A 26,092-nucleotide genomic window follows, 5' to 3' on the forward strand; every position below is an offset into this window, starting at 1 on the left:
TTAAAAAACAAATCAATTAAAATGAAAGAATAAAGAAGTCAGAAACTGAGCACTGATAAAAAAAAAATGGCAGGAAAGAAAACCCTGCAGCCACTGCAGCCCTCCAGGATCGGCGCCAGACACCCTTGGGCAAGCCAGAGTCTTGCTGTGATTAAGCAATTTTATTTATGTTTTTTACATTTATTTTTTCCATATGTTTTTGATTTATTTGATTATGGTATGTGACGTCACTCTCACAAGTTATAAAGGTCAGCTTGTGCACTTCCAGACTGCCCAAAATTAAGGATTTTAAACTAAACTTTGTGTGTGCTCTTTGTTTAAGTTTAAATTAGATATGAGAATTTTGGCTAGGACTTATAACTTTAGTAATTGCTTAGAATCATCAAACCCCTACTCAGACGGCAGGCTTCATCCTCGAATGGCCCAGAAATGGAGAGATGGTTTATTTAGTTCAAAGGGTTAAAATAATAACCAGAATTCCACAAAAATAGAGAACAGGAAAAGTACAAAAAACACTAGAACAAATTAAAAACTTTTATAATCAAAGAATTATTTAATGAATAGAAAGATGAACAAAACCAAGAATTACTATCATTCTAGAGAGAGCACCTTCAGTGAATAAGGGGACACAAAGCTAGGAAATCCAGAAAGCAAAAAATGACACAAGAACACAGACAGGAATTGAAAACTAAAATCAATAATCAAGCTCCAAAGGTTCGACTTGAAAGCTATCTGGAGCAGTAGCCTAGCTGCCTAATCAGGTGGGCCGTCCCCCAGATTCTAATTAAATTATTTTTGTGTCTTTTTCTGACAACATTTTGCTTTACATGGATTTGTTGCTGTGATATGCTGACCTGTTGTTAAGGGCGATGGTTTCAGAGGCGGCAACACGTGTCTCACTTTTGTGACAGTTAAAGGTTGGCGCAGTTCACTTCCTGGTGTCCGAAATTGCAGAAAACTCCTTCAAAAGTTTATCTCTCGTAATTTTTCTTTTGTTTTGTTTCCTGATGCATTAATTTTAACTTCATATTTTGACTTTGAATTGGGATTTTTGCTGGGCTTTGACCTTCTAATGTCAACCCCTGCATGCTTATATTGAACAAATTTCATCTTGGGGGTTTTGGGGTTGGATCCCAAAAGAGTTGGGAAACCTCACACTATAAATACTTATTGTAAGTGTATTACTTTTGAAATCAAGTCAGGCAACTACAGAAACCTAAAGTAGACACTATGCATTTTTTCTGTGACATTGTAAGGAACTGATGTGATTAGGGGTGACAGAAAAAGGGGTCAGGTTAGGAATTCCATTTCCTTTGTTTAAATTACAAATTTTCATTCCACTATGATATTGCATAGTGAGTGATTCGTGTAGATCAGTGTAACAAGTATGCTTGAGTTAAAAGATGTGAAAAAGTCAAATGGCAGCATAATCCATTTTTTTTCTATCATTTCAAGCCTACTCGGCTAATCAATTTCATCCCTCACCCAAGGATATCCAACAAAGGTACATGGCTTCCATCTTCAGACTATTGTGAGACACCTTATTTAGTCATATAATTTCTCTACAATAAGAAGACCAGTGTTCCCCCTTCCACAGGATCATCCACAGAAGTCACATTGTCCTTCAGCAGACTGTCTGATCACGGGAGGACCTTTGCCAGCCCCACCCTGTTGTTTCCCCGGTCAAAGACAGCATAGAACTGAGCAATGAAAACGTCCCCCAGAATCCACAGTGGTCCTGCAGGAGGGGGAATATCCATAGCCTGAAAACCTGAGGTGCACAACTGCATCTCACCATTAAGGGTCTCCTGAAAGAAAGGATTAAATCACATCAGACTCAAATTTGTAGCAGGGTGATATGTTTTTCAGCATTACCAATCCAGAAACAAGTCCCAGGCCTACCTCTAGACATGGCAAGAACTACAAAGTTTCTACCCATGAAAGCCTTCAGTGCTGAGCTACCCTTAAATTCAACTATTCAGATGTCTTATGTAAGTAAGCAAAGCTTCTTTGCTACATTTTACCAGTGCTGCCAGGTCCATGATTTTTCCATCCAATTGGGATATTTTTGATTTAGTTACATTGGGAAAAATGTTTTTTTTTTGTTCTTCTTTCAAAAAGCTGTTTTTAAGCCACACTCTAACCCACCCCCACCACTGTGTGATGTTATATACTGTCAAACACCACCCCAGACCAGGTGGGTGTGCCATTATTAATACTTTCTCCCTCTTCATCTATGGTCTGGAGGCTTCTAGACAGGAGGAGCACTGCTGATATCTCTTCTGCTGCTGCCTTCTGCTCCAGAATCCACCCTTCCTGTCTACGGACATAAAAGGAGCCAAGCCACTGGAAGTCCCTGTTCAGTCTGAACTAGAGGACTATCCCAAGCTCTGAGACGCTTCACCTTTTTTTCCCACAGATGTGGCTGTGGTTATTGCATCCACTTGTGCTATTTATTTTTACCTTTTTTAGTCTGCCATCATTAAAGCTGTCTTGAAGCTGTGTCTGTTGTCTTTACAATATGTATAACATAGCACTTGAAATACAAAGGGGTGTAACCCACCACCTGTTGGAAGTTATATATGTATAACATTGTACCTAGGGGAATCTGCTCTTCAAGGGGTGGCATGGTGGCGCAGTGGGTAGCGCTGCTGCCTCACAGTAAGGAGACCAGGGTTCACTTCCCGGGTCCACCCTGCGTGGAGTTTGCATGTTATCCCCGTGTCTGCGTGGGTTTCCTCCCACAGCCCAGACATGTAGGTTAGGTGCATTGGTGATTCTAACTTGTGCTTGGTGTGGGCTGGGATTGGCTCCAGCAGACCCCCGTGACCCTGTAGTTAGGATATAGCAGGTTGGATGATTGATGGATGGATCTGCATTTCAATGTTTTATACAAATTATATTGCACTAAAATCCCCAACTTGGACATGTTCGATAGCATCTAACTATAACATTGCACATTCTTTGCTGTTAGATTATTTATTATGATCAAAAAGAAACATACATCATATATTGAGCTGTTTTCTTGCAGAACTAGGTGGGTTTTGAGCTGGGGATTTTTACAGGACCTGGCAACCCTGCTGTTAATTCTCAGTATGCTGGGCAGCAGTCTTTTGTAACAAGCTCATTATGGCAACATTGCACTCAGTTTAAATGCTGGGGCCTTACCATCTGTATATAAGCAGAAGGGGTCATTGTGAAGTCCACACCATTGATCTGGAAGGTGATGTCTGGGAGCAAGGGGATGTTGCCACATTCCACAGCGTCCTGCAAAATAAAGGACTTGGCTTGAGTTTGGAGTTCATAATGGTGCATAGTCATCTGTTTCAGATGTCACCCTTGCTTTTGGCTTTGTAATGAAGCCTGCCTTTCTCTAGAACAAATGTCAAGGCCAAGCTGACAGAAGTGTATCGATAAGCCTCTTAATACTGATAAGAATACATTTTATTTTTAGATAAATTCTTTCCCATGCTTAAATTGCTTCAGAAATATTTAAAAGGGTATAACAGGAGTAATATCTCAGAAAAAGTTTAAATGAACTAATATGATACATTAACAATTACATACCAAATAAAAGGTAAATACAGGATTCATAAAGATCTGAATTAGAATAAGAAACAAACATTATGTTTAAGCCAACGTCACTACTTTTTTTTGGTCCTTTTGTTATTTGCATTTATGTGATTGCTGTTGTTTATGGTTATTATTTGTAAAATTATGTATTTTTTTATCAGTTTTGTTTATTTTTTCATTTCAGTGTGAGGATGCTGAGTCTGCCATGTCCCCTATGTTTTGTGGGTGGTTCCCCTTGAGGTGGGGCTACCTGTCCATCACCATTGAGGGATGGCTCCCAGCCCTGTAAAGGCTCATGGGAATTGTAGTCCCTCATGGTACATTGAATGTGCTTGGTGTTTGGTGAGTTTTTTTTTCTTTTTGTTATTTCTTATTTTTTTTAATTTACTGGCTTTTCATCCCTTTTTCTTCTGGATAATGTTTTGAGACTTTTGTTTAGGAGTGCCTTATTCATATTTTGTAAAAATCTCCTTTTATGGAGATTTTTATTGCCTTGCTTTGTACTTGCCAGGGGATGACAGCTTTCCCTCCTTAGTGGGGCATTTTGTGCATATTTTGGTACATTTCAGAGTATATTTTTAAACTTTAAAGTTAAGCACATATTAGTTTGGTGTAGACCCAAGTAAGCAACTCAAATTGGGGCGAGTTTGTCTATTGAATCATAAAAAAGCATGATTCAAGAAACAAAATAATTTATTCTTTAACTAATTTATTAAATAAAAGAAAGACCCCAAAGCAAAACAAGATCCTTAAACAAAGTAGCACAAAATTGAACAATACTATTGTTGTGATTCCTAACACAACAATTGTGTAACAGGCCTCAAAAAAGAAAAGATAAAAACACACACACACACACACATGCCACACCAGCACATCACCCAGGTCTGATTCTCCAGGATAGGCCTCTCCAGTAGCAGCCTAACCTCAATTTAGGTGGAAGGCTTTGTGGCTGCACAAGCCCAAAATGAGGTGAATGCCCTTTAAATATCAAAACATTTAAAAATGTCAACAATATAGAGCGGGGAAAAAAAAATAAACCTCTGTTTTCAAATAAACTAATTTCTAATTTTTGAAAAATTATTTAAAAGTTAAAAATAAAACAAAAAAATCAAAAGGAGCAAAAATAGGTTTTGCTTTAGCAAACAAAAGAACACATCACAAACCAGAAAACATTGACATTAAAAAAACACAGTCAATGCTAGTAAATCCAAACATAGTAGGATCAAAATGAGAAACAAGATTTAAGTATAAAAAATGCAATATTAAAGCTTGGACAGTCTCCCAGCTACACTATCAGGTGGCACCGCCTTCCTGTGCTCCACGTACTGTATAGGAGGCAGGTCAGACAACAAGTAACACTAAGACATTGAAACTTACAGTAACATAATACAAAATAGAAAAATAATTAGATAGATAGATTAATAAACACTATGTTAAATAAATAAAGACCAAAACCAGAATTAATAACATAACATATGAAATTATATTTAAAAACACTAAATAAACAATAAATACTTGTTACAAATACTAAGTGCAAAGACATTGGCTAAAATATAACACCTTTAATTCTAAAAAATTGAAGTGAGCAAAATTAAATAACAAATGTGACCTAAAAACAACGGGCAATCTAAAAAGTAAACAAAACTATTAATAAAACATAAAAAACCAAACCAGGAAACAGAGCAAAAATCCTGAAACAGAAAGACCAAATCAACATATATAAAACTGGAGGAGTATAGAAAGAGAGCCAAATGAATCTCAGGCCTTTATATGGGTCCTCACTATAGGCTTCAGCATCAAGAGGCCCCAGCCCCTTAGGTTCAACATATAAAGGACAAGAAATATACTTCACTTAACATAGTTAGCAAACTAAGAAAAAGAAAAATACACATGAAAACACTAAATAAAAAATAACGCAATATACAAAAAACATATTCTATAATTAAAATTACAAATAACCAATAAGAACCAACAAGAGTAAATGGGAGGACACCTTGGCTAAACCAGAACAATGAGCATCAGGACAGAGATGGTGAACTGAGAGAAAAGGTCAGAACGTACTGCAAGTTAAATGCCTTCCTGAACAAATGTGTGTGATATCATGTTTGTGAAACAGTGACTGAAAGAAGTTCAATTTCTTAAGGTGGGCTCTAGTTCCAATCAACATGAGTTTTGTTTTGACACAGTTTAATTTTGAAGAATTGTGCTCCATCCAGGATTTAATTTCTTCAAAGCGAGTGGTGAACAAGAATACATTGTCATGGTAAGAATACTTGAAATGTTTTACTAGGTCCTGAAGCATAATTAAAAGATGATAATATTGCATTCATGCCTATGTGAACACAGCATGGCACAAGGATTTTGCAAACACCGGTAGATAGATAGATAGATAGATAGATAGATAGATAGATAGATAGATAGATATGAAAGGCACTATATGATTGATAGATAGAACTTGATTTATCCTCATGGGGAAATTAGGCTTTTTACAGAAGCTTTTTAAATAAATAAATGCACAAATAGGTAGATTAATAATACGTTTTATAGGTATATAAATATACACTCACACCTTGGTCTGAACACACACTTGAATGAGGTGTGGAAAAATACACATGAACATAAAGAAAGAATGATAATTGAACAAAATAATAATGTGTCTGCGCACAAACCAATCATTGTCAACAAAAGGCCCAAAAGATGACGTTTTTTCTCTTTAACCAAGATCCAAAAAGCTGACATCTAAATCTGTGTTGGGATCTCAGCCTGCTCTAGAAGCTCCAAATACCAAAAAGCCTCAAAAATGAAAGTAGGCTCAGGATTTTATGCAGAAATTGTGAGAGGCACTCCCAAGTAGCCCAGCCTAAGGTAAGACAGGTATAGGGGTGTTTCAATTGTCTATTTAATGGTTTTCTTAATTTTTAGCACCACCCATTTGCACCTGAAGGCATACACCAGCTTAATTAGACGATTACTGGTCACGTGGTAGCACGACAATCAGCGGGCACTGGCTGGATTGGAATTGGGTATAAGAAAGAAGTTTCTTTTTTTTTTAAGAGTTGTTTTATCCAAAGAGAATGATCGCTGGACGGAGAGGCAGAGGAGTGAGAGGAAAGAAAAGGTAGCATCAATCAGGCCAACAATTCAAATGAGAGTCAAACTGAGGGCTGCAAGAAGGCTCTGTGAGGGGGCCAAACAGGATAGAGGGAGAGACTATGGGGCCAGCAGAAGGTGGGAGAAGCAAGGAGCAGCAGCATCTGCAGTAGCATGCAGAGACACCCTAGGAGCTGTGGTAACTGGTATCACTGCAGTTTGGATCAGCATAGTGAACTGGGCTGTAACGTAGAAATCTCCTGATGTCCTGACAATGACTGAGAGAGAAAAGATGAGTGAATGAAAAGAACAATTATCTCTCCACTATTCCACGATTTCAACTTTAATTATTAAACATTTCTATTTAGTGATTTGTACCCCAAAGTCACAGGTTTTAATGGTATGGATTTTAGTGAATCATTTACTGAACTATTTATTTAATGCACAGTTTTACATGTTTGAACCATTTTATTCTCCTGTTTCAATAAAATGACATTATTCTGCTTTTAAACTCTCCACTTGTCTGCCTTTCTTGTCCTGGTCCATCCTGACTGTTGATGTCCTGAATTAGGAATATGCAATGCCTGGGGGTCTGAAGCATCACATAGCACAAAATTCAAGCTGCAGGCTTATGGCCTGCGCAGGACCAAATGGTGGGGTAAAGGTTTTAAAGAGCAATGAATCCACATAGGAAGAGAGGAAACACTGCAAAGATCTCTGGCCTAGAAAAATAAAAGTTAATATTTAAAGATTTATTAAGAAGACACAAAGCTGAGCACAAGTAAATCCAATTTAAAATCCAGAAACAGTACATATTAACGAAGCAATAAGTATATAAGCACAGGAATAAGAGAAAAGTGCAAAATTGAAAGCCAAAGACCTGTAGATAAAAGCAACGCTAAACTAGCCATTACACGGGCTGCTGGCTGTTATGTAGCGCTGGTTACAGATCCCCAACTGCAGAGTAAGTCGGTTTCACCCCCAAAAATAAACTTGAGTGTCCCAAAGCCCGAAAGTCACAATAATATTCATAACATCCAATTAAGGGAAAGTCCTATCAAAAACAAAATAAAAAGATTTATGTTCATAAAAAGGCTCTGTTAAACAGTGAAACTTCAAGGTGCACAAAAGGAGTAGCGGGAAATATTTGAAAAGGCAAAGGCAATCCAAGGCCAATATGTCCCAATCAAAAACCCAAAGAATGGTCAAAAAACAGAGCACAAGAGGGACGATAACTGTTGACCCCTAGCTTGTGAACAAAAAGAGGAACAAAGGATCTTTATAAAACAATTTATAAAACAAAGATTTACTAACAAAATTGAAAACTGGCACAATAAAGCATAAAAAAGGCAAAAGGATTTGCCAAAAAGGCAATCCACAGCAAACCAGCCCCAAACACATAATTCATAGTTCAATCAAAATAATACTCCACAATAAAGAATAAACAAATGATCTTCGCCTTCCCAGCTAAAATAAATGGGCAGAGGGAGGAGCAAAGAGTTGACACGTCAGGGTGACCCCGCGTTCTGGAGCTCTACCCATAAAGAACAAGGAACCTAAATAAATTTCAAGAGACAGTACACAATTAAAAATAATAAAGAAAATAACATAAACATATGAAAAATAATCATATAAAGACAACAGAAAATAACAAAACATTTAAACATACTTTAGTTAAGACATAATAGGCATGTCACTCACAGCAGAGGCTCTTTACATTGCATGTGAATCCACATAAAAATGAGCGTCTAATCAGTGTCTCATTAAACCGCTTCTTTTAAAAACAGCAGTTGTCCCTGGCTGACCAGGTGCTGAAAAAGTTTTAATTTCTTTATAATATATTCCTTCCTCAACGAGTGCTCTTAAAAAAAAAATCACATATTTATTTTAATTAAAATTACAACCATGCCAAAAGTTTAAAAAAGAATTTCATATTACAGTCCAAAAAAAAAAGAATAAAAATCATTCATCATTTCATTTGTAATGCTTTAATCCAGTGCTGTTCAAATCGCACTTTGTTTTTTTGCTCTAAGGCACGTTCAATTCTAGTCCAAACACTGCCACCTTATGGCCAGATTGTATGAAATGGTTATATACAATAACTTTATTATTTTGTTTGTGAATTTTGGTTAAATCTGGCCTTGAGAGAATATCTGCTTTTTCCAATTGTGAGTGCTGTGCTGGACTGTTTCCCGGCTGAGACGCCATTAAGGAAGGACAGTATGGAAGGAGGTATAATCTGGCTGGGATAGAATTGAAGCAACATCCCTTGCAAAAGAATAACATAATGGATAAGGAGGGGGAGTTGGTGCATCCAGGGCAGTTCCTCCCCCAGTACAATAGAAGGCAGTGCTCCACTGGTATGGACCCAGTAAGGACACCCGCATGGATTTATGGGAGTCGTAGTCCTGAAGGACAACCCTGTCGGGGTCCTTGGGTGCCACTGGATGAATCCCTGCTTCAGGAGACTTTCTTCTGACCTAGAAGTGCTTCTGTCGGGCTGTGCCCTGGTACTGGAAATACTCCCAGGTCTGACATAAAAGCGAGCCATCCAGCTCTGGTGAGTCAGAATCAGGAGGCAGAAGGCAAAGCTCACCTGGAGGAGGAAAGGGAGGATTGTAGATTGACCTGTGTTTGAGGTATTTTGTAAAAATAAAACCATTTATTTTGCACCTGGGAATGTTTAATGTGGCGGGTCTGGGATTTTGGAGCTCAGTGGTGCCCCCTGTCTTTTACAAAATGTATATTTGTCCATAATCCATACACTCTATGGCATAAATGCAGCTGCAAGAGTGTAAACTAAAACCTTCAGAAATTGGTCTTTTTCTGATCTGTGTACATATTTTTAATAATATTTTTGTCTCTCTATTATAAAAAAAAAATCCTGGGAGAGAAAGACTAGGGAGACGAGACATGACCTTCAATCTCTATATATAATCTTCATTTGGGTCTTGATCTTTGTTTGTCTGCGAATGAATTAGAAGAAGAAGCACTAGATGGCAGTAGAGAGACAGCTAAAACATAGGCATTGCATTAAGAATCTCCTCCAGGCTTATACTACTGAAGACTGTAGTACGCCGGTCACACCTCAAAACACAGACATGCAAACTAAACAAATTGTTGTGCTTTAAATTAACTAAAGAGATCTTCATTTAGATCTTGATCTTTGTCCGCAAATTCCATGCATGCGTAGACCACCTTCCAGTTTAACGTTGTTGTTACTCACAGATGTCAACAATGTGCCAGAATGACGAAAGGGGTGGTGGACAGTATTATGCTGGTTAGCTCCTGAGGCCTGGTTAGAGAATGAGATTGCAGAAGATAAAAGGTATGTGCCTACGTAACATATGATTGAAAGAAAGACACTGGGTAAAATGAATGACAACGTAACAGCACGTTCCAGAAATTATTATTGTTACGTTGTAGCGGCGAGTGCTGCGCGTCTCACAGTTGTACTATGGCTTGCTCACATGTCAGTGAAGTGATCTCTATTTATGCTCATTGCTCCGTGTATAATGCCTTACTCTTTGGATTGCCAAAAAGCAACCTGCGAGATTGGAGAAAGGTTGAGAAGAGATCGTGAGAGGAAACGACAGCATCATGAAAACGAGACGGACTGTGAACGGACAGAAGCAGAAATGCTCCTACACCACCACATAATTACTATTCGGACAGTAATTCCGAGTAGGCCGTTCCTATCGAATCAATGTCCAAGGGTTTTCTTTTGTAATTTTGTTTCCCTTATAAAAAATCATAATGCTGTGCGACGAAGGGCCCAGTGCACGACTGGCAGCCACGTTTAAACAGGGAGCCCTTCACAGACAACTTTAACACACGCAACGCAGTTGGGCGCACATGGCTAGTAATCAATAATCAAGGCGCAAATTCAGAAAATAAGGAAAGTAATAATCAGCCCGGAACAAGTGGAATTGTAAAAAAAGCATGTCCAATCGGGCTCAGAATTAAAAGACAAAGAGTAAAAGACAAAGTAGAACTTCATAAACACGTTCACAAACGTTGGCACTAAACACATGCAGAGCAGGTTAGAGATTATGAAAGCAGTGGAATTCAAAAGGCTCAAAAAAAAAAGTTGGTGCGATACACATCTGGAGAAAGTTAAAGAATATGAAAGCAGGAAAATTAGAAAGTATCAAAAAAAAGAAAGTAAAGATCGCAGTAGCGCAAACAAACGGAAATTATTACTCGAAAAAAGGGAAAATAATCACCACGGACCAGGTGTCATTGAAAAAAAAGCAGGACAAAGCGAGGTCAGAAATAAAAGACAAAAGAGTAGAAAACAAAGCAAAACATCATAAAGAGGTTAAAAAAACAAGGGGGCCAAACACATGCAGAGCAGATTAGAGATAATGAAAACAGTGGAATTCAAAAGACTCAAAAAAAAACATAGGCGCGATACACATGCAGAGCAACATACAGAACATGAATGCAGAAATAAATGAAAGTGTCAAAAAAAGAAAGTAAAGATTGTATTAGCGCAAACAAAGAGAAATTATTACTCGGAGAAATAACGAAAAGGCAAATAGAGATTGAATATATGGACATAGGTGATATGTCAGAAGTATGTAAATATTGTAAGGCTTTGAAGTTTAAGTCAGAGAATTTCAAAAACGGGGTTTAACTCACATGCATTTATTGGTTACTTTGCAAAAAAAAACTATTAACTGCTGATGATGTGGATCGTTTTGTCTGTGCTGAAATTCAAAACAGAGAAACCTATCTTGAATTATGGTACAAAGTCATTAAACACAAGTCTCACGGAACTCATTAAAAATATTCAGCATATTGGGACTTGAAAGATTCCAAATATTGTTTTTAACAAAGTTCTGAAATAAAAGTGAAACTAATGAAATAGCAACAATTCGAAGAAAAAAAAATCTTACAAGTGTGTATCCGGAAAACCAAACACAGGGGTTGGTGAGTGAAATCCCCTAGTTAACAAAAAGAATGACGGAAGATGGTCTAAATTTTGCAATAGATGAGTTGGCAAACATATCTATTAGGTATGTATTTCCATGCATGAAAACTTGGTACACGTGTATATTGTAGGAAAGGAAAGTATAGAGCTTGGTGATTAGTAAAATGTTTCTTCAAAACACTGAAAGTGCCTGTTGTCTGTGTTGAAAAGGTAAAAACTACTGAAATTTTGATGGGGTGAAAGAAGTCATTTTCCTTCATCTCTTCTATCAAAATCTCCAAATCTGATCAATTCAAATGACTATTTGGGTTCAGGTTGTGATTAGAGTTAACACTGAGATAAGGATTGTAGTAAGGATTAGGGTTGGGTATAGGATTAGGATTATTTAATTTTGGAACTTTAGGGATGCACACCGCTCTGGGTGTGCACCCTTTAATGCCTCCAACCTGCCCAAAGGTGAGGGTTAGGAGTTGAGGACAGGGCTGGGGTGTGGGACAGGATTAATGTCTAATTTTGTTTTTATTCTTACACAGGAAAATGACAATGTTAAAAATTTTGTTTAAGTCAGAAATAATCCTATCTATCTATCTATTATATAGTGCCCATCCTATCTATCTATCTATCTATCTTTAATTAACCTTTTCTTACTGTGCACACTATAATTTTGTGACAAAATGTAGATAGATAAATAGATAGACAGAATTCTTAATTTTCATTATGTATTCACATAACGAAATTTTTGTTGGTAGGACTCAGCTTCAAGGCAGAATACTTAAATACACAATACACTATAAATAATAAAATAAACATAATAAGTATAAAAGACAGCAGCAATCATCAAGTCCAGACTTTTCCTGAGGAAGTACTCCTGCAGAGACCAGTGATCTGTGTGTGTGAGTCTGCTGAGGAGGAATCCGAGTGTGTGTGTTTGATTATGAGGGAAAGTGCGTGTGCATGCCTACAGGGGAGCAGGTTAGGGGTAGATGTATGTGTGTGTATCAGCAGGGGCAGATAGACTTCACAGCTCTGGGGAAAAAGCTGTCTTTCAGTCTGCTGGTACTTGTTTTATGTTTCTGTACCGCTTTCCCAAAATGAAGTGGTACAAACAGTCCATTTCCCAGATGATTGAGATCTACAGCTATACATTTGGCACTCTTCTGCACCCTTCCAGCATATACAGAGTCCAGGTATAGGAGAGGACTTCCCATGATCCCTGTGTTGTTCTCACCACCCGTGCCAAGTACTTCCTGTCCTGTGCAACTGCCGTACCACACTGTCATACTGTGACAGAGAATACATTCTGTAGCAGATCTGTAAATGTTTGTGAGCACCCAAGGGGAGAATCCAGTAAGTCTCATCTTCCTGAGGAAGAAGAGTCTTTGTTGGGCTTTCTTTACCAGGTGAGATGCGTTCAAAGACCAGTTCAGATCCGATGTGATGTGGATACCCAAGAACTTGATATTGTCCACACACATTACAGCCTCCTTGTGTATGAATACAGAAGCATGTTCTGTTCTTCTGGACCTCCAATAGTCCACAATGGTCTCTTTGGTCTTGCTGGTGTTCAAGATGAGGTTGTTGGCTGAGCACAATAGTGCTAGGTGCTGTATCTCCTCTCCGTAGTGAGTCTCATCATTGTCTGATATGAGACTCACCACGGTCGTATCATCCGTAAATTTCACAGCCATATTTGTGGCATGGATGGCAGAGCAATCATGTGTAAATAACGTGAAGAGTGCTGGGCTGAGCACACAACCCTGTGGCGTGCCTGTGTTCAGAACCAGTGTGGCTGATGCACGATCTCCAGTTCTAACCACCTGAGGCCTGTTGGTGAGAAAGTCCCTGATCCAGAGAAACAACAATGTGGACAGACCCAGATTATGAAGCTTTTGTACCAGCTTGTCTGGGATTATGGTGTTAAACACTGAACTAAAATCAACGGGTAGCATCCTAACATAAGTGTTAGGGTACTATGTGAAGTGCTATTGAGATGGCATCCTCAGTAGATCTGTTGCTCTTGTAGGTGAACTGATGGCTCTCAAATCCAGCAGGGATGACATCCTTGATGTACTTTAGGAGGATTCTCTCAAAGCACTTCATTATTACTGGGGTCAGTGATGCGGGCTCTGCATCGATCTGTCTGTCACCTAAGGTCATGAGCTAAGGGTAGTGACCGAAAGAACGAGATCGCGAATACAAGCGGCTGAAATTAGTTTCCTCCGCAGGGTGTCTGGACTTTCCCTTAAAGATAGGGTGAGAAGCTCAGTCATCCGGGAGGGGCTCAGAGTAGAGCCGCTGCTCCTCCGCATCGAGAGGAGTCAGATGAGGTGGCTCGGGCATCTGATCAGGATGCCTCCTGGACGCCTCCAACCAGGAGGAGGCCCCGGGGAAGACCCAGGACACGCTGGAGGGACTATGTCTCCTGGCTGGCCTGGAAACGCCTTGGGATTCTCCCGGAAGAGCTGGAAGAAGTGGCCGGGGAGAGGGAAGTCTGGGCCTCTCTGGTTAAGCTGCTGCCCCCGCGACTCGACCTCAGATAAGTGGAAGAGGATGGATGGATGGATGGATGGAACTTTAACTTATTTATCTAATTGTCACTGTTTTGCTGTACTGCTTGTTCTAGTAATGAAGCAGTAATTTAGGCATCAACTAAGACCTTTATTAAGATATGCAAGTATAGCTATGAAAATGATACCAAAGGGTACAAATATTTGCCAATTTAAATCTTAACAGATTTCACCATGTTCTAATGTTCTCTTTGTCTGAAAAAAACATAATAATTTAATAAAAATAGTGCCTGATTTCTTAACAGTAGAATGGCAAATGCTGCACTCGGGGTCATGTCTAGTTATAATTCAATGCATCAAAGAGTGGATTATAATCCCTTTATAATCACAATAGTCACAAACGACCCCCCACCCCTCCTACACCCTTCTCCCTCCCACACATTCATTCACTTCTATTTCGATCACCAAATACATTTTTTAGTAACTTATTGTTCTCTCATTCGGGCGGCTTTACTTACCACTCCCTCATCCAGGGACTGGGCACTGAGTAAGTTTTGTATGACTTTTATATCCCCAGAGGGTCCAGTCAGCAATGAGGTTCCAGTGTCTACAATGGCCTGACAGCCATCTCTGCAGAACTTGACCACACCATTAACTTTAATGCTAGTGGCAAGCAAACAAACAGTTATTACAGAAATTGGTTGATGAATGTAAAACCATTTATTGCCATAAAACAGATGACAATTCAATTCACTTGTATCAAATGGTGGCTCTGTTATTTATTAGTAGTAAACACATGACCATAATGAACTACTGTGTTTTTAAAATAAGTGTTTTTTGACTTCTTGATTGTAAATCTAAGCTTATCTTACATTTCTGGCAACATTTTCAATGTTTACAGTGCCAACAATCTATCCGCCTATTTCAGTTGCCCAGGAACACCCTGATTATAATATTAATGTCAAGGACTGGGTTATGAAAAGTTGTTTATGGACATCAAAGACACATTTCTATCCTATCTAACTGATTAAGAAGCTCAACCCCACATCCCTTTAATCACATACATGACTTTCCCCTGATGAAGTGTCCAGTACATTTTGCAATTTGATGATCTCTCTGTTATCATCTCTCTTTTATTCCATTATTAATGAAATCTCTTCTTGGTTAATGTTCGAGTGGTTCTGATCTTAAACGGGTAATGAATTTATATTCAAGCTAACACTCTAATAATGGATGCCTTGAATGGAAGCAACAGAATTTCCAGTCCTGCCCTGTTAATGTTCTAAAGTTTTGTTTACTGTTAATTCCCTATCAGTTCTGTTCATTTCATTGCCATCTTTGCAAAGCTTCCTCAGACACAGAAACTTTTGGTTTCGCATGTTGTTTGTTTAAAATCTTTGAGTACTCACTCACTTTCTGATTAATTTCTTCATCTATAAGAATAATTTCATCCACTAATCCTACAAAAGAACTGGTGTCATTATTCTGCAGAAAGTGATCACCGGTTTCTCCATGCTTCCAGTTTGGACATACAGTACCTGTAAGATTACAGTTTAGGCACAGTAAATAACTACACCGTACTGAGGGCACTGACCATGCCACAGTCAAGTGTTCTCACTTTTCTGTATGTATTTGATTTTTTTTTTTTAATTAGGGAGTGTAGATGGGGTTACAGTAAAAGTCACAAATCTTTCTGTATGAGTGACAGCAGAGCCGTCTCTGTATTTAGGTTCCATCAGATGACCGTGTCATGTGAAGTAAGCAATAAGCTTGTAAAATGCAAAATTGTCAGTGATAGGTGCTGACGGCCAGTTTCTTCTGTGTGGGGCCGTGTCTGATTCAAAGCATATTCCTGTCCGTTTGTACACACCTGCAACTTGACCTTTAAGTTTTGCAGGTAAGTGTAAAGGCTAGGGCCTTATTCTTGGTAAGAAAAATGAGCTGCACCTTTTTAATTTTCAAGACAAGTTAAGTCAAATGGCCTAATTGTCATAGCATTAATACACCGCATTGCAGCATACAGTGGTACACAATAACATTCCCAGGATAGCAATACAACATAGGACAACTGCAAGACAAGTAATGCACTGTACTGTATTATATGCTAGTAAATAAAAAACAAGTAAATGAACAGATAGTAATAAAGTGAAATATGAAGACAGTAATAAATAAATAATAACAACAATTAATAATAATAACAGCAGTAGCAATAATGTAACAAATATACTGTGTATACAGTGCCTTCCATAATATTTGGGGTAAAGATAAATTTTTCTTTGATTTACCCCTCTGTAAAATTAGAAATCAAACATATTTGCAACGAATTTGCATACATTTCTGCTATATCACGTAGAAATAACAACACTTTTTCTACACAATCCCACCATTTCAGGGCACTATAATGTTTGAGACAATTGGCGTCTCAGGTGTTGGGATGAGTTATGGCGTATAAAAGATCAAGCACTAGACAATTGGTTAATTGGAGGAAACAACCATGAAACTACAGAAGACAAATAAGTGTCAGGAAAGAACTACACTTTTAAGGGTTATAATGAGCTGTCTCTCTGTATTTCTTACTTAAGTCACTTTTTCTCACCATTACAAAAGCAATATACAATGCAATATGGTCCAAATAATGCTTCTACCACATATTTTGTTCCAGCACTCTTTGTGATTTGTAAGTAATCAATTCAGGTTGGGACACCTTCAGCAATTGTTTGCATCAGCTTTATTTGTACACTTCAGGTAATTCACTGGGCTTGAACTGCTGAAATAGGCAAACCAGAGAGAGAGAGAAGACGAAGAATTAAAATACCTACATGTGTTGTATAAAACGACTAAATACGTTGTTAATGCTAATGGACTGCGGTGGGCTGGCGCCCTGCCCAGGGTTTGTTTCCTGCCTTGTGCCCTGTTTTATGGCTATGATTTGCTCCAGCAGACCCCCATGAGCCTGTAGTTAGGATATAGCGGGTTGGATGGATGGATGCTAATGGTCATCCAGTTTGTCTTTTCTGCTTATTAGTAGCTCAATAAATCACTAACCTTCCTCATGTAATTCAGGTCTTATCCAAGCATCCCTTTCACAAAGAAAGTCCTCTCATCCTCCACCCCCAAGGGAGATGCTGCACACATAACTTACTTACTTACTTACTTACTTACTTACTTACTTATTTACTTACTTGTCAACCAGGATCTGCCAGTAGCCTTGTTGTGTGACAGGGACCCAGTGCAGTTGACCTTCAAAGTGGTTATGGTCAAAGCCACCAAACACAATCTCTCCACCTAAGAGTGAATCAGGATTTCTGGGAAAAAAGTAAGGAAGTGATAATAAAGGCATTTTATTAAACATTTATTAACATTTCACTCCAGTGTGTGATCAATAGAAAGAAATCAACACTGAGATGGAGCCTCAAAGAGCCAAATTGAATGAAAACAAGTTCAACTGATGGTAGCAGGACTGAAAACAGACTAATCAGGGTGGACAGAAAGAAGCAGTGTGAGGTTTACTCAGGCTAAAAATCAATAGAAAAACACAAAGGGAATTTCCAGCTATGGAGTTAATAAATGTTATCAGCTCACCTGTTCAGGTAAACTGAAAAAATGGGCAGTGCCACCAGGCCTTGAGCCATCATGTTGTCAAAAACAGGTGGAGCACCTCCTACAGCAATGCTAGGATACCCCAGTCCAAGAATTCCATCAAAGTTGGCATCGACAAATGTGCTCCCTGGCTCACTAACACTCTCCCCAAATTTCTGTTGGGATACACTAATCCCCTGCACCTAGAGAGTAAGCAAAGGGCAAAGAGTTGACCTGAACAGATCTTGAAACTTCTTCTTGATAGAAGAAGGCAGCAGATCAAGTGCCGCTTACTGTGACTTTATCGATCCCCAGAATTCCTGTCAGGCTGCCTGTGCCATACTGAATGGAGAATGAGCGGCCATCTGCCTGGTAACTTGTGGACTTTGTGGACAGATACCTATTGTGGATCTCTGTGGAAACAAGACAAGTTGTCAAGTCAAATTGTCACATGTATTGTATGATGATTGGACATGCAAGTTAGAATGTACTCATGGCAATACTGTCCAACTTGGTGACACTTTAGTTTAGGCACTGCAAAAATTTACTCTTATGTAATAAGATGTTAAAAAAACACTTCTGTGGGTCTTCATAACACTTACAAGCCTTAAAGCCTTAGTGAAGTATTTATTCATCTCTTTAATGTGACCTCCTAACAAAACGTCACTTTGGAGTGGTCTGAGGTGGCTTAACTGAGACCCATTTCTCACAATATTACATAGTTAATATAAGACCTGTGAATCCTTCATATTAACAAGTCATTTTACCATCATGTCAATATGGCACTCTGCACAGAGATGAATAACTGATTTGCTTTTGTTTAAGAAATGTTATGAGGGCCAAAAAAATCTATGTTACGGTCTTGTTACATAAGAGGAAATGAGTAATTGATGCATTTTTGCAGTATCTAAACTCAAGTATTACCCTCAACGCCATCTAAACAAAGCTAGAAATGCTATATGTACAAATCGTGACAAATATTATTTACATGCCATGTAGTGCAGCAGATATAATCAATAATTAATATGTCCCTGTAATATACATTTTTTATCTGTTGATATACATACTTTGCATTTATGCATCCATTTCTTATAACTGGAATATGAGACACTATATGAGCAGCAGAACACAATACTTTGAAATCATTTTATTATTATTAAGTAGACATTAAGCCCGTAACAATAATGGGCGCTAGAACAGTAGTGAATAAACATTAGTAGGAACAGTCTATATTAAATGGCAAGGGACCTTGACCTCATTCTGTTTCTTGTCTTAATTTTTTTTTGTCAAAAATAATTTTGCAAGAAGCCTAAAGTAAAATAATAATAAAAATAAAATAGAAACATATATGATAATACAGTAAGAATAATTAATATTGCCTTAGTGTAAAACTATCTAAAGAAGATATTTAGGAAAAAGTTTCTATTGTTTTTTACCTCATGAAATTTTTCTATAAAATTTCTTTATAGACAACATTTCTTGTAAATATTCTGTCTGAGTTTGGCAAGAGTTTGCCTTGTTCAGGACCATCTACAACCTTGACACCAACATCTGGATAACTTCTAACTCTTGATAATGCAACATATAACTGACCATGGCTGAATACTGGTTCTGGCAAGTAAATGCCAACTCTTTCTAAGGTTTGCCCCTGGGCTTTATTAATTGTCATGGCAAAGGCTAATGTAACTGGAAATTGTCGCCTTCCTAATTTTCTCTCGCAGTAATACTGGTTTGTATTTCTGTAAAATGCCTGTAATTTTCTCTGACAGTAGTACTGGCTTTGATGTCCATAATATGACATTAATTTTCTATCACAACAGTGGCCAATCAGCAGAGTCTCACCAGCAACTGATGCAATGTGTGGCGTGATAATCGTACCTGTGGCATCTCCCCAGCAAGTAGTGTTCAGCTCCGCAGCAAGAATTTGAATCTGTGCTGGCGTGCAGCTGATTACTGTATGTCTTGTCTCCCCAGCAATGGATTTTATGTGAGCGGCCGCGACTACCCAATCAGCACTCTCCCCAGCAATGATGTCCTTTATTTATTTATCATGCGTGGCTGCGGCTAGGCCATTCACTGTGTGTCCAGCTTCCAGTGTGTGTACGTCCACGGTGCTGTGCGCATGCTCACTTCACCAGAAGACAAACACACACGGACACCCCTGACCCCTGGACACACACAGGGGTTTTATTAAAGTGGATTATCCATCCATCCATCCACCCCGCTATATCCTAACTACAGGGTCATGGGGGTCTGCTGGAGCCAATCCCAGCCAACACAGGGCATAAGGCAGGAAACAAACTCCAGGCAGGTCACCAGCCCACCGCAGGGTATGCACACACGCACACACACACACACACACACACACCAAGGACAATTTAGGATCACCAATGCACCTAACCTGCATGTCTTTGGACTGTGGGAGGAAACCCACGCAGACACGGGGAGAACATGCAAACTCCACGCAGGGAGGACCCGGGAAGCGAACCCTGGTCTCCTAACTGTGAGGCAGCAGTGCTACCACTGTGCCACCATGCTGCCCTATTATTATTATTATTATTATTATTATTATTATTATTATTATTATTAAAACAATTGTATTGAAACAGTACAAAATGCAAAGTACTAAGCAACCTTTTCTTGTTAAAATCTCCCACCACTTACATTATCACTCAAAACAGAATTACAACTGCTATTATTGCATATCCATTTCCATATACACAGTTTGACAAAACTATTCTTGTTGAAAGCATACATATTGCCATATTCTCTTTAGATAACTCAAATCATTCTTTTGCTAAAATATTTCACCAACATGTATTTTAAATACATTTTGTGCCAGTCTTGAGTATCCACAGAGGACCAGTTGAACAGCAACATAGACAGATTTGTTCACCTGCTTTCTAAGTTTCAGCTGACCTCCCAGAATTGCATGCTGGTAAAAGGGAACGTGAGAAACCACAAGAGTGGTGTTAGCCACACTATGAGATGTGCATATTTGAGTCACCAATCACCCCAATCTCAAGAAAGCTGCCACACCACTAAACCTTATGCAACACCGAAACTTAGATTACCTGGGGTTGTTAACTTGATGACATTTTGTCTCCAAATCTAAAATGCTAAAACTGTAAAAACTTGAGAAATGGAAAGCTATGAGTCGTGAAGCAGAAGACGTAAAATACAGAGAGCTCAAAGACTGAAGTTATTCAAGGGATTGAACCAAAAACCAGGGAGAAGTTGCTACAAGGAAAGAATGGCATTGTGGTTGATGTCAAATTGAAAACTATCAGAAGTTGATAACTGGAAGGCAAGCTGCCACAAAAAATGTAAACTATAAACCATACTACAAACAGAAATCGAGCTGACGTCAAAACATTGGCTCAAAACTGTACTATGATCTGAAAGAAAGCTGTTGCCAAAATCTAGAAACAGGACTGTCACCAAAGCTAAAACAAGGATTTCTGTAAATCAAAAAGTGTCCACTCCTAAGAGGTTAAACTGATGGTGTTTGACCGTTTGGTCCAGAATCTGCAATGAATGCCACACAGGGTTATAAAGTCAAGGGTCTGTGATGTAATATGTAATGCCTTCTGAGAGGCAGCCCCAAGCAATGGTGTTCTAGAAACTCAGAGAAGCAGCTACCAAAAACAAAACAGCCAAACCGCAGGCAAAGCCAAAACAAGGACTGCCTGAAGTCATTAATTAGAAAGAATTATTGTCATCACAAAGCACAAAGACTGAAGTTGCCAGTGGGACCAGAGAAGCTGTAGCTAAAACTGATTCATGCCAAAAGGAGAATTACCAGAGGTTGACAAACAGAAAGTGAGCTGATGCCACAATCTTGATTCGAAATTGTACTATGATCTGAAGGTGAGCTGTGGCCAAAACCACACAAACAAGAATCTTTGAGAATCAAAAAGTGTTCAGCCCAGAACCTCGGATGTTGAAATGAATGTCACAGAGGGTTATAAACCCAAGTGACCGTGATGTGGCACATTCAGCCTTCCAGAAGGAACCCTGAATCCAAGGCTACAATGTGTCTGAGAAATACAGTCCCACAATAGTATAAAATGGTGATGTGACGCACTTAAAAATAAATAATAAAAGAATGTTTACTGGTAAATATCTAAATTATTAATAAAGGCACTCACATAATAACAGAAATATAAACATACAGAGAAAGAAAGAAACTAGAAAACAAAATTACAGCTGAAGGCCTAAAAATTGCTAGAAATACAGAAGGAAAGAGAAAGGGCAAATATGGGATTGTACTGATAATTCGGCAAATGTTGAAAGTAATATATGAATAATGTGCTAAAAGAAGCAAAACACTAAACACTGTCTTTTTGTCTTCAATGCAATCTTTTTGGAAATCATCAAGTTATCCATCTTTTGGACGTCTTCTCTCTGAAAAGCCATCTTTGTGCAGCTGGAGATACAAAACTTGAGCCTCAAATAAGAATCCTGCCCTCCTTCCAGTTGATCCAGATGTCATTGATGTGAGCCTGCACAGCAGTTTGTTTCAAGAACGGAAACCAGCAGTAAAAGCTACGCTACGTTCTTGTATTCTCTGAGGTTTGCGTGTTTTGTCCTCCATCTATTTTGAGTTTATTTATGGGGCTAACTTTAAGCCTGAGCTAAATGAATGTGTTTTTCAGAGAGAGTGCACTTTTTGCAAAATATACCCAGAAACAGTGTGACATTTGTATGAGCTGGTGACATGTCGGTTAAGAAATGATGCCTAAACAGATTGAAGGAAAGATCTGTTAGTTCAGAATGAGGATACACATTGGATCATTAGCAAAGTGTAAATCGTCCATATTTAGTGATACAAGAGGTCATGTGATATGGATAAGTTGGATATGTCAGGGGTCAACCAATTCTTGTGAAGATGCATATTCTCAGCCAATTCTGCAGGCATCAAGAAACAGCGAACGGCTAGGTAATGGGAGAGGGGGAGTGCAGGATTTTCCTGTGGAGAGAAAACACAGTAAAGGCGCTTTTTGGTGTGTCTTTGTGTGGAAAATATGCAGAATGTTACATTTAAAAAAAAACACCCCGTGCTCCTTTAGTGTGAAGTGTGAAGGAACAATCAGAGAGTAGTATTCTTTGCTTCCTATACTGGAATAAAAAAAACGTTTAACACCCAAAACAAGCACTTTCTAGTGAGCTTCAGAATTGCAAAATTGCCTGCAAAATGAATGTTAGTGTCAGTTTCACAAATTGAAACTTGCTTGTGTCCCTAGTGCTGTGGTATGCCAGGCAGGTGACCCAGCCTCACAGAGTCTAACATTTAGACCATTTCACTTCTATGTTCTTGTTTCTATAGGACAGGGGTCCCTAACTCCAGTCCTGGAGGGCCGCAGTGGCTGCAGGTTTTCATTCTAACCCTTTTCTTAATTAGTGATGTTTTTACTGCTAATTAACTTCTTTGGAATTAATTTTAATTGACTTTGTTTTTTAAAAAAAATGTTTCCCTGAATTTCTTCATCGTTCCTCTGAATTGCTTCATTTCTTTCCTTAAATGGCACCTAAACAGAAGTGAAATATGAAGAAAGCGAGTCAGCAGAAGACCAACTAAGTTAGGGCCTCAAACTCCAACCAATTGTCGTTAATTAAACCCGCTCTTTAATTCCATGGCTTGTTGCTGGTCTCATTGTGCAATAGCAGACATTTCCGAAATTGTGGATTTTTTCTCTTTTCTAAGAGTGGATAAGCATTCCTGAGACCTTCGCCTTTCTTTTTTTTCAGATATTGTATGATGGTCACAGTTTGCTGGTCTTGTTTTGGTTCATTTTGTATCTCATTATTGTTTAGCTCCTAATTAAGGAAAAAGGAACAATTGAGGGGTCTGAGTCTTCAAGAGTAAGTCAAATAAAATGAATTAAAAAGAAGTTAATTAACAGCAAAAACAGGTCACTAATTAAGAAAAGGGTTAGAATGAAAACCTGCAGCCACTGCGGCCCTCCAGGACTGGAGTTGGGCACCCCTGCAGGGGAATTCTGGGTATGCTGCAGCAGTAGCACACACTCCCTGAGCTCACCCCTAGTTACCCTTGTTCATTATTGTCTTGAGGTGCCAAACCCAATGCACTGTCCACCAGTAATAATCCTGACCAGAACAAACAACCAAACCTAATCGATTGCAAACCTGACCAGGCTGGTCACTCATGATGTTTTTTAGAAAGAGTAAACCCCAGGCTTCTGGGTACAAATCATTTTTGTTACATACTATATATGAATAGTAACTTTAAAAAGATTAAAATGTTTGGGAATGGAATGTGGACTTGTTTTGCTCACTTTGGTTTCCCTTTTAAAGCATACCTTTCAAAATTCATGGTTGCTGTATTTGTGTTCTGCTTCTGAATTTTTTTTTTTGTAATAAATCTTTAAAGGTAAAGGAAATTTAATTTGTCCTTGTGGTCCAGGGGTTTTTGATGGTTTCCCTCTTTCCTTTGCTAGTTTTTGAGTTTGAACACCATTCTTATTTTCTCTTGGGCCTGTGAATGCCATAAGTCTTGTGCCAGGTATATTTTTTGTCTAAATTTCCAGAGTTAGAAAGTATCATAACACCCCTATGTCAAGAGTCACAAAAGTCTGCTTGTTTTTTGTTTTTTTATTCTGAGTTTAAGCTGGAGATGACACCTTGTAAATAGCTATCATAATTGGTATGCAGTAAAGATGGCAGCATATAGAGAGATTTCGATAGGACTATTGTTCAGTCAGAGATATAATAGGCAGGGCACAAGGGCAAAGGAAAATAATAGACCAGGAGATGAAATAGCATCACATGATGTGTCTTTTCGGAAGCTTTGCACGGCAATGGACAACTACATAAAGACAAAAATGGAAACTATGTAACACAGATCCACAAAAGAAACTGAAGGTCCTCAATAAAAATGTATTAAACTTAAGTTGCAAGTATAATAACTTCTTACTAAGTTCAGAGATAACAAAGAAGAGAAGAATTCAACATGAGGTGAGCACATGAATGGTAATTTATGCTTTTAAATGAAGGTATTCTAATATAAAAGGTAAAATGAAACCTTGTCTGATTTCTGGGATTTGTGCAGCCGGGTCTCCATTCAAACCAACCAACATTAGACAGAACCTTCCATAATGAGCAGTATCTCCTGTACGGTAACCTGGGGAACACTACGACGTGAACACCAGCAGGTAAAGAATCTTGCTTAAGTTACGCCACTGGTGTAGTCCAAACTTGCAGTCCTATACCACTAGGCCATACTTCCTATGCATTATTCCATTATATAGTTCATTTGGAAGAATAGAATACTATTAAATATTCCTATATAGAACATGCAGTGAACTGCAATTGAAGAGCCCCCTGCCCCAAAAGCCTTCTGCACTCACCACAGGCATGACTAGTACACAGACTTGATGGGACCCAAAGGTTGGAGGAGCCGGTATCGAAGATCACAGTGAAGTTCTGAGGTGGGGTGCCAATAGATATCTGCCCGGCATACTCAGCCTGCCCAGGAGAAGAAAAGTAGTTTAGTAGGTCAGTGAGAGTGGTGGCCAAGAGCTGCCTGCTCACCCTTACCCTGGTTTTACTTACATCCATGTAATTGACCAGCGGCTCACTGGCTTGGGTGGCTACTGGGCAGGTGTCACTGTACCGCATCATATCAAAATGATGGTTCTTCCAAAACGTGGACAGTACCCCTCGCTCCCGCATCGCTTTCCTCACTGACTTATATCTCTTCAAGGTCACCCTACAGAGATAAGAGGTCAGGTGGACCATGAAAAGCTGGATGAGCACCATTAGAATCAGGCCTAGGCCTGTAGCATTCTGTCCCACATTTGCTTTTTATACTGCTGGTACTGCAAAGCCTACCTAGACTGTTCCATATCAGACTAGCTGCTCACATCCTGCATATTTACTATTATGTTCATACTTTAGGGTATAACTTATGGGGCATCTCCAAGAATGTTGCACACTAGTCACTTCTACAGTAATCTCTAAACACCAAAGCCTCTCTGCACACACAGAGACCTTCAACCAAGCTGAAGGCCCACTGGGCTACAGGAGCAAAACTTGGTAGCCAGTGAAGGGCAGCAGCTTGCACTGGAGTCCTTTCCCAAGAAAAGAGGGTGTAACCTGGGCAGCAAGCTTCATGCACACAAGTGGCCATACAATCTCTGCGCCTCTCCTATAAAGTAAAAAGCAATGCAGTCACAGGAGGGAGGACGCCACAGAGGAAAAGCAAACATACTTTACAGTTGTTCTTTCTACCTGTTTTTGAGGAGAGAGACAGAAATCAGCAGTACCTGTTGTGACCGCTTGATGAGAAAAAGCAGGTGCAGAAAATCAACAGGAGGAACTCGGGTCTCATATTGCCAGCTTCTTCGTCTTGTAGTGAATTCAGAGATAGAGTGCTGCGCCCTGG

General features: G+C 38.9%; 1 protein-coding gene across 1 annotated transcript; it reads right to left on the bottom strand.

Annotated features, from left to right (window-relative positions):
• Positions 1-530: 530 nt before the first annotated feature.
• On the bottom strand, positions 531-26,092 carry LOC120536437 (cathepsin E-like). Its single transcript, XM_039764785.1, has 9 exons — positions 25,974-26,092; positions 25,261-25,417; positions 25,056-25,173; positions 17,980-18,098; positions 17,689-17,888; positions 17,289-17,411; positions 14,625-14,769; positions 3,169-3,267; positions 531-1,808 (listed from the first exon to the last, which is right to left on the bottom strand). Exons 1-9 carry the CDS (start codon positions 26,036-26,038, stop codon positions 1,641-1,643), a joined length of 1,194 nt encoding a protein of 397 aa, XP_039620719.1. The 5' UTR covers positions 26,039-26,092; the 3' UTR covers positions 531-1,640.

Source organism: Polypterus senegalus, chromosome 10, assembly GCF_016835505.1.
Source record: "Polypterus senegalus isolate Bchr_013 chromosome 10, ASM1683550v1, whole genome shotgun sequence".
In the NCBI taxonomy this organism is placed as follows: Eukaryota; Metazoa; Chordata; class Cladistia; order Polypteriformes; family Polypteridae; genus Polypterus; species Polypterus senegalus.

Coding starts and splice junctions, on each gene's coding strand:
- LOC120536437 (XM_039764785.1), bottom strand. CDS start 26,038: ATGAGACCCGAGTTCCTCCTGTTGATTTTCTGCACCTGCTTTTTCTCA. Junction 17,889..17,979: donor TGGGGATCGATAAAGTCACA/GTAAGCGGCACT, acceptor CTTACTCTCTAG/GTGCAGGGGATTAGTGTATC. Junction 3,268..14,624: donor AGTCCCTGGATGAGGGAGTG/GTAAGTAAAGCC, acceptor TTTATTTTGCAG/GACGCTGTGGAATGTGGCAA.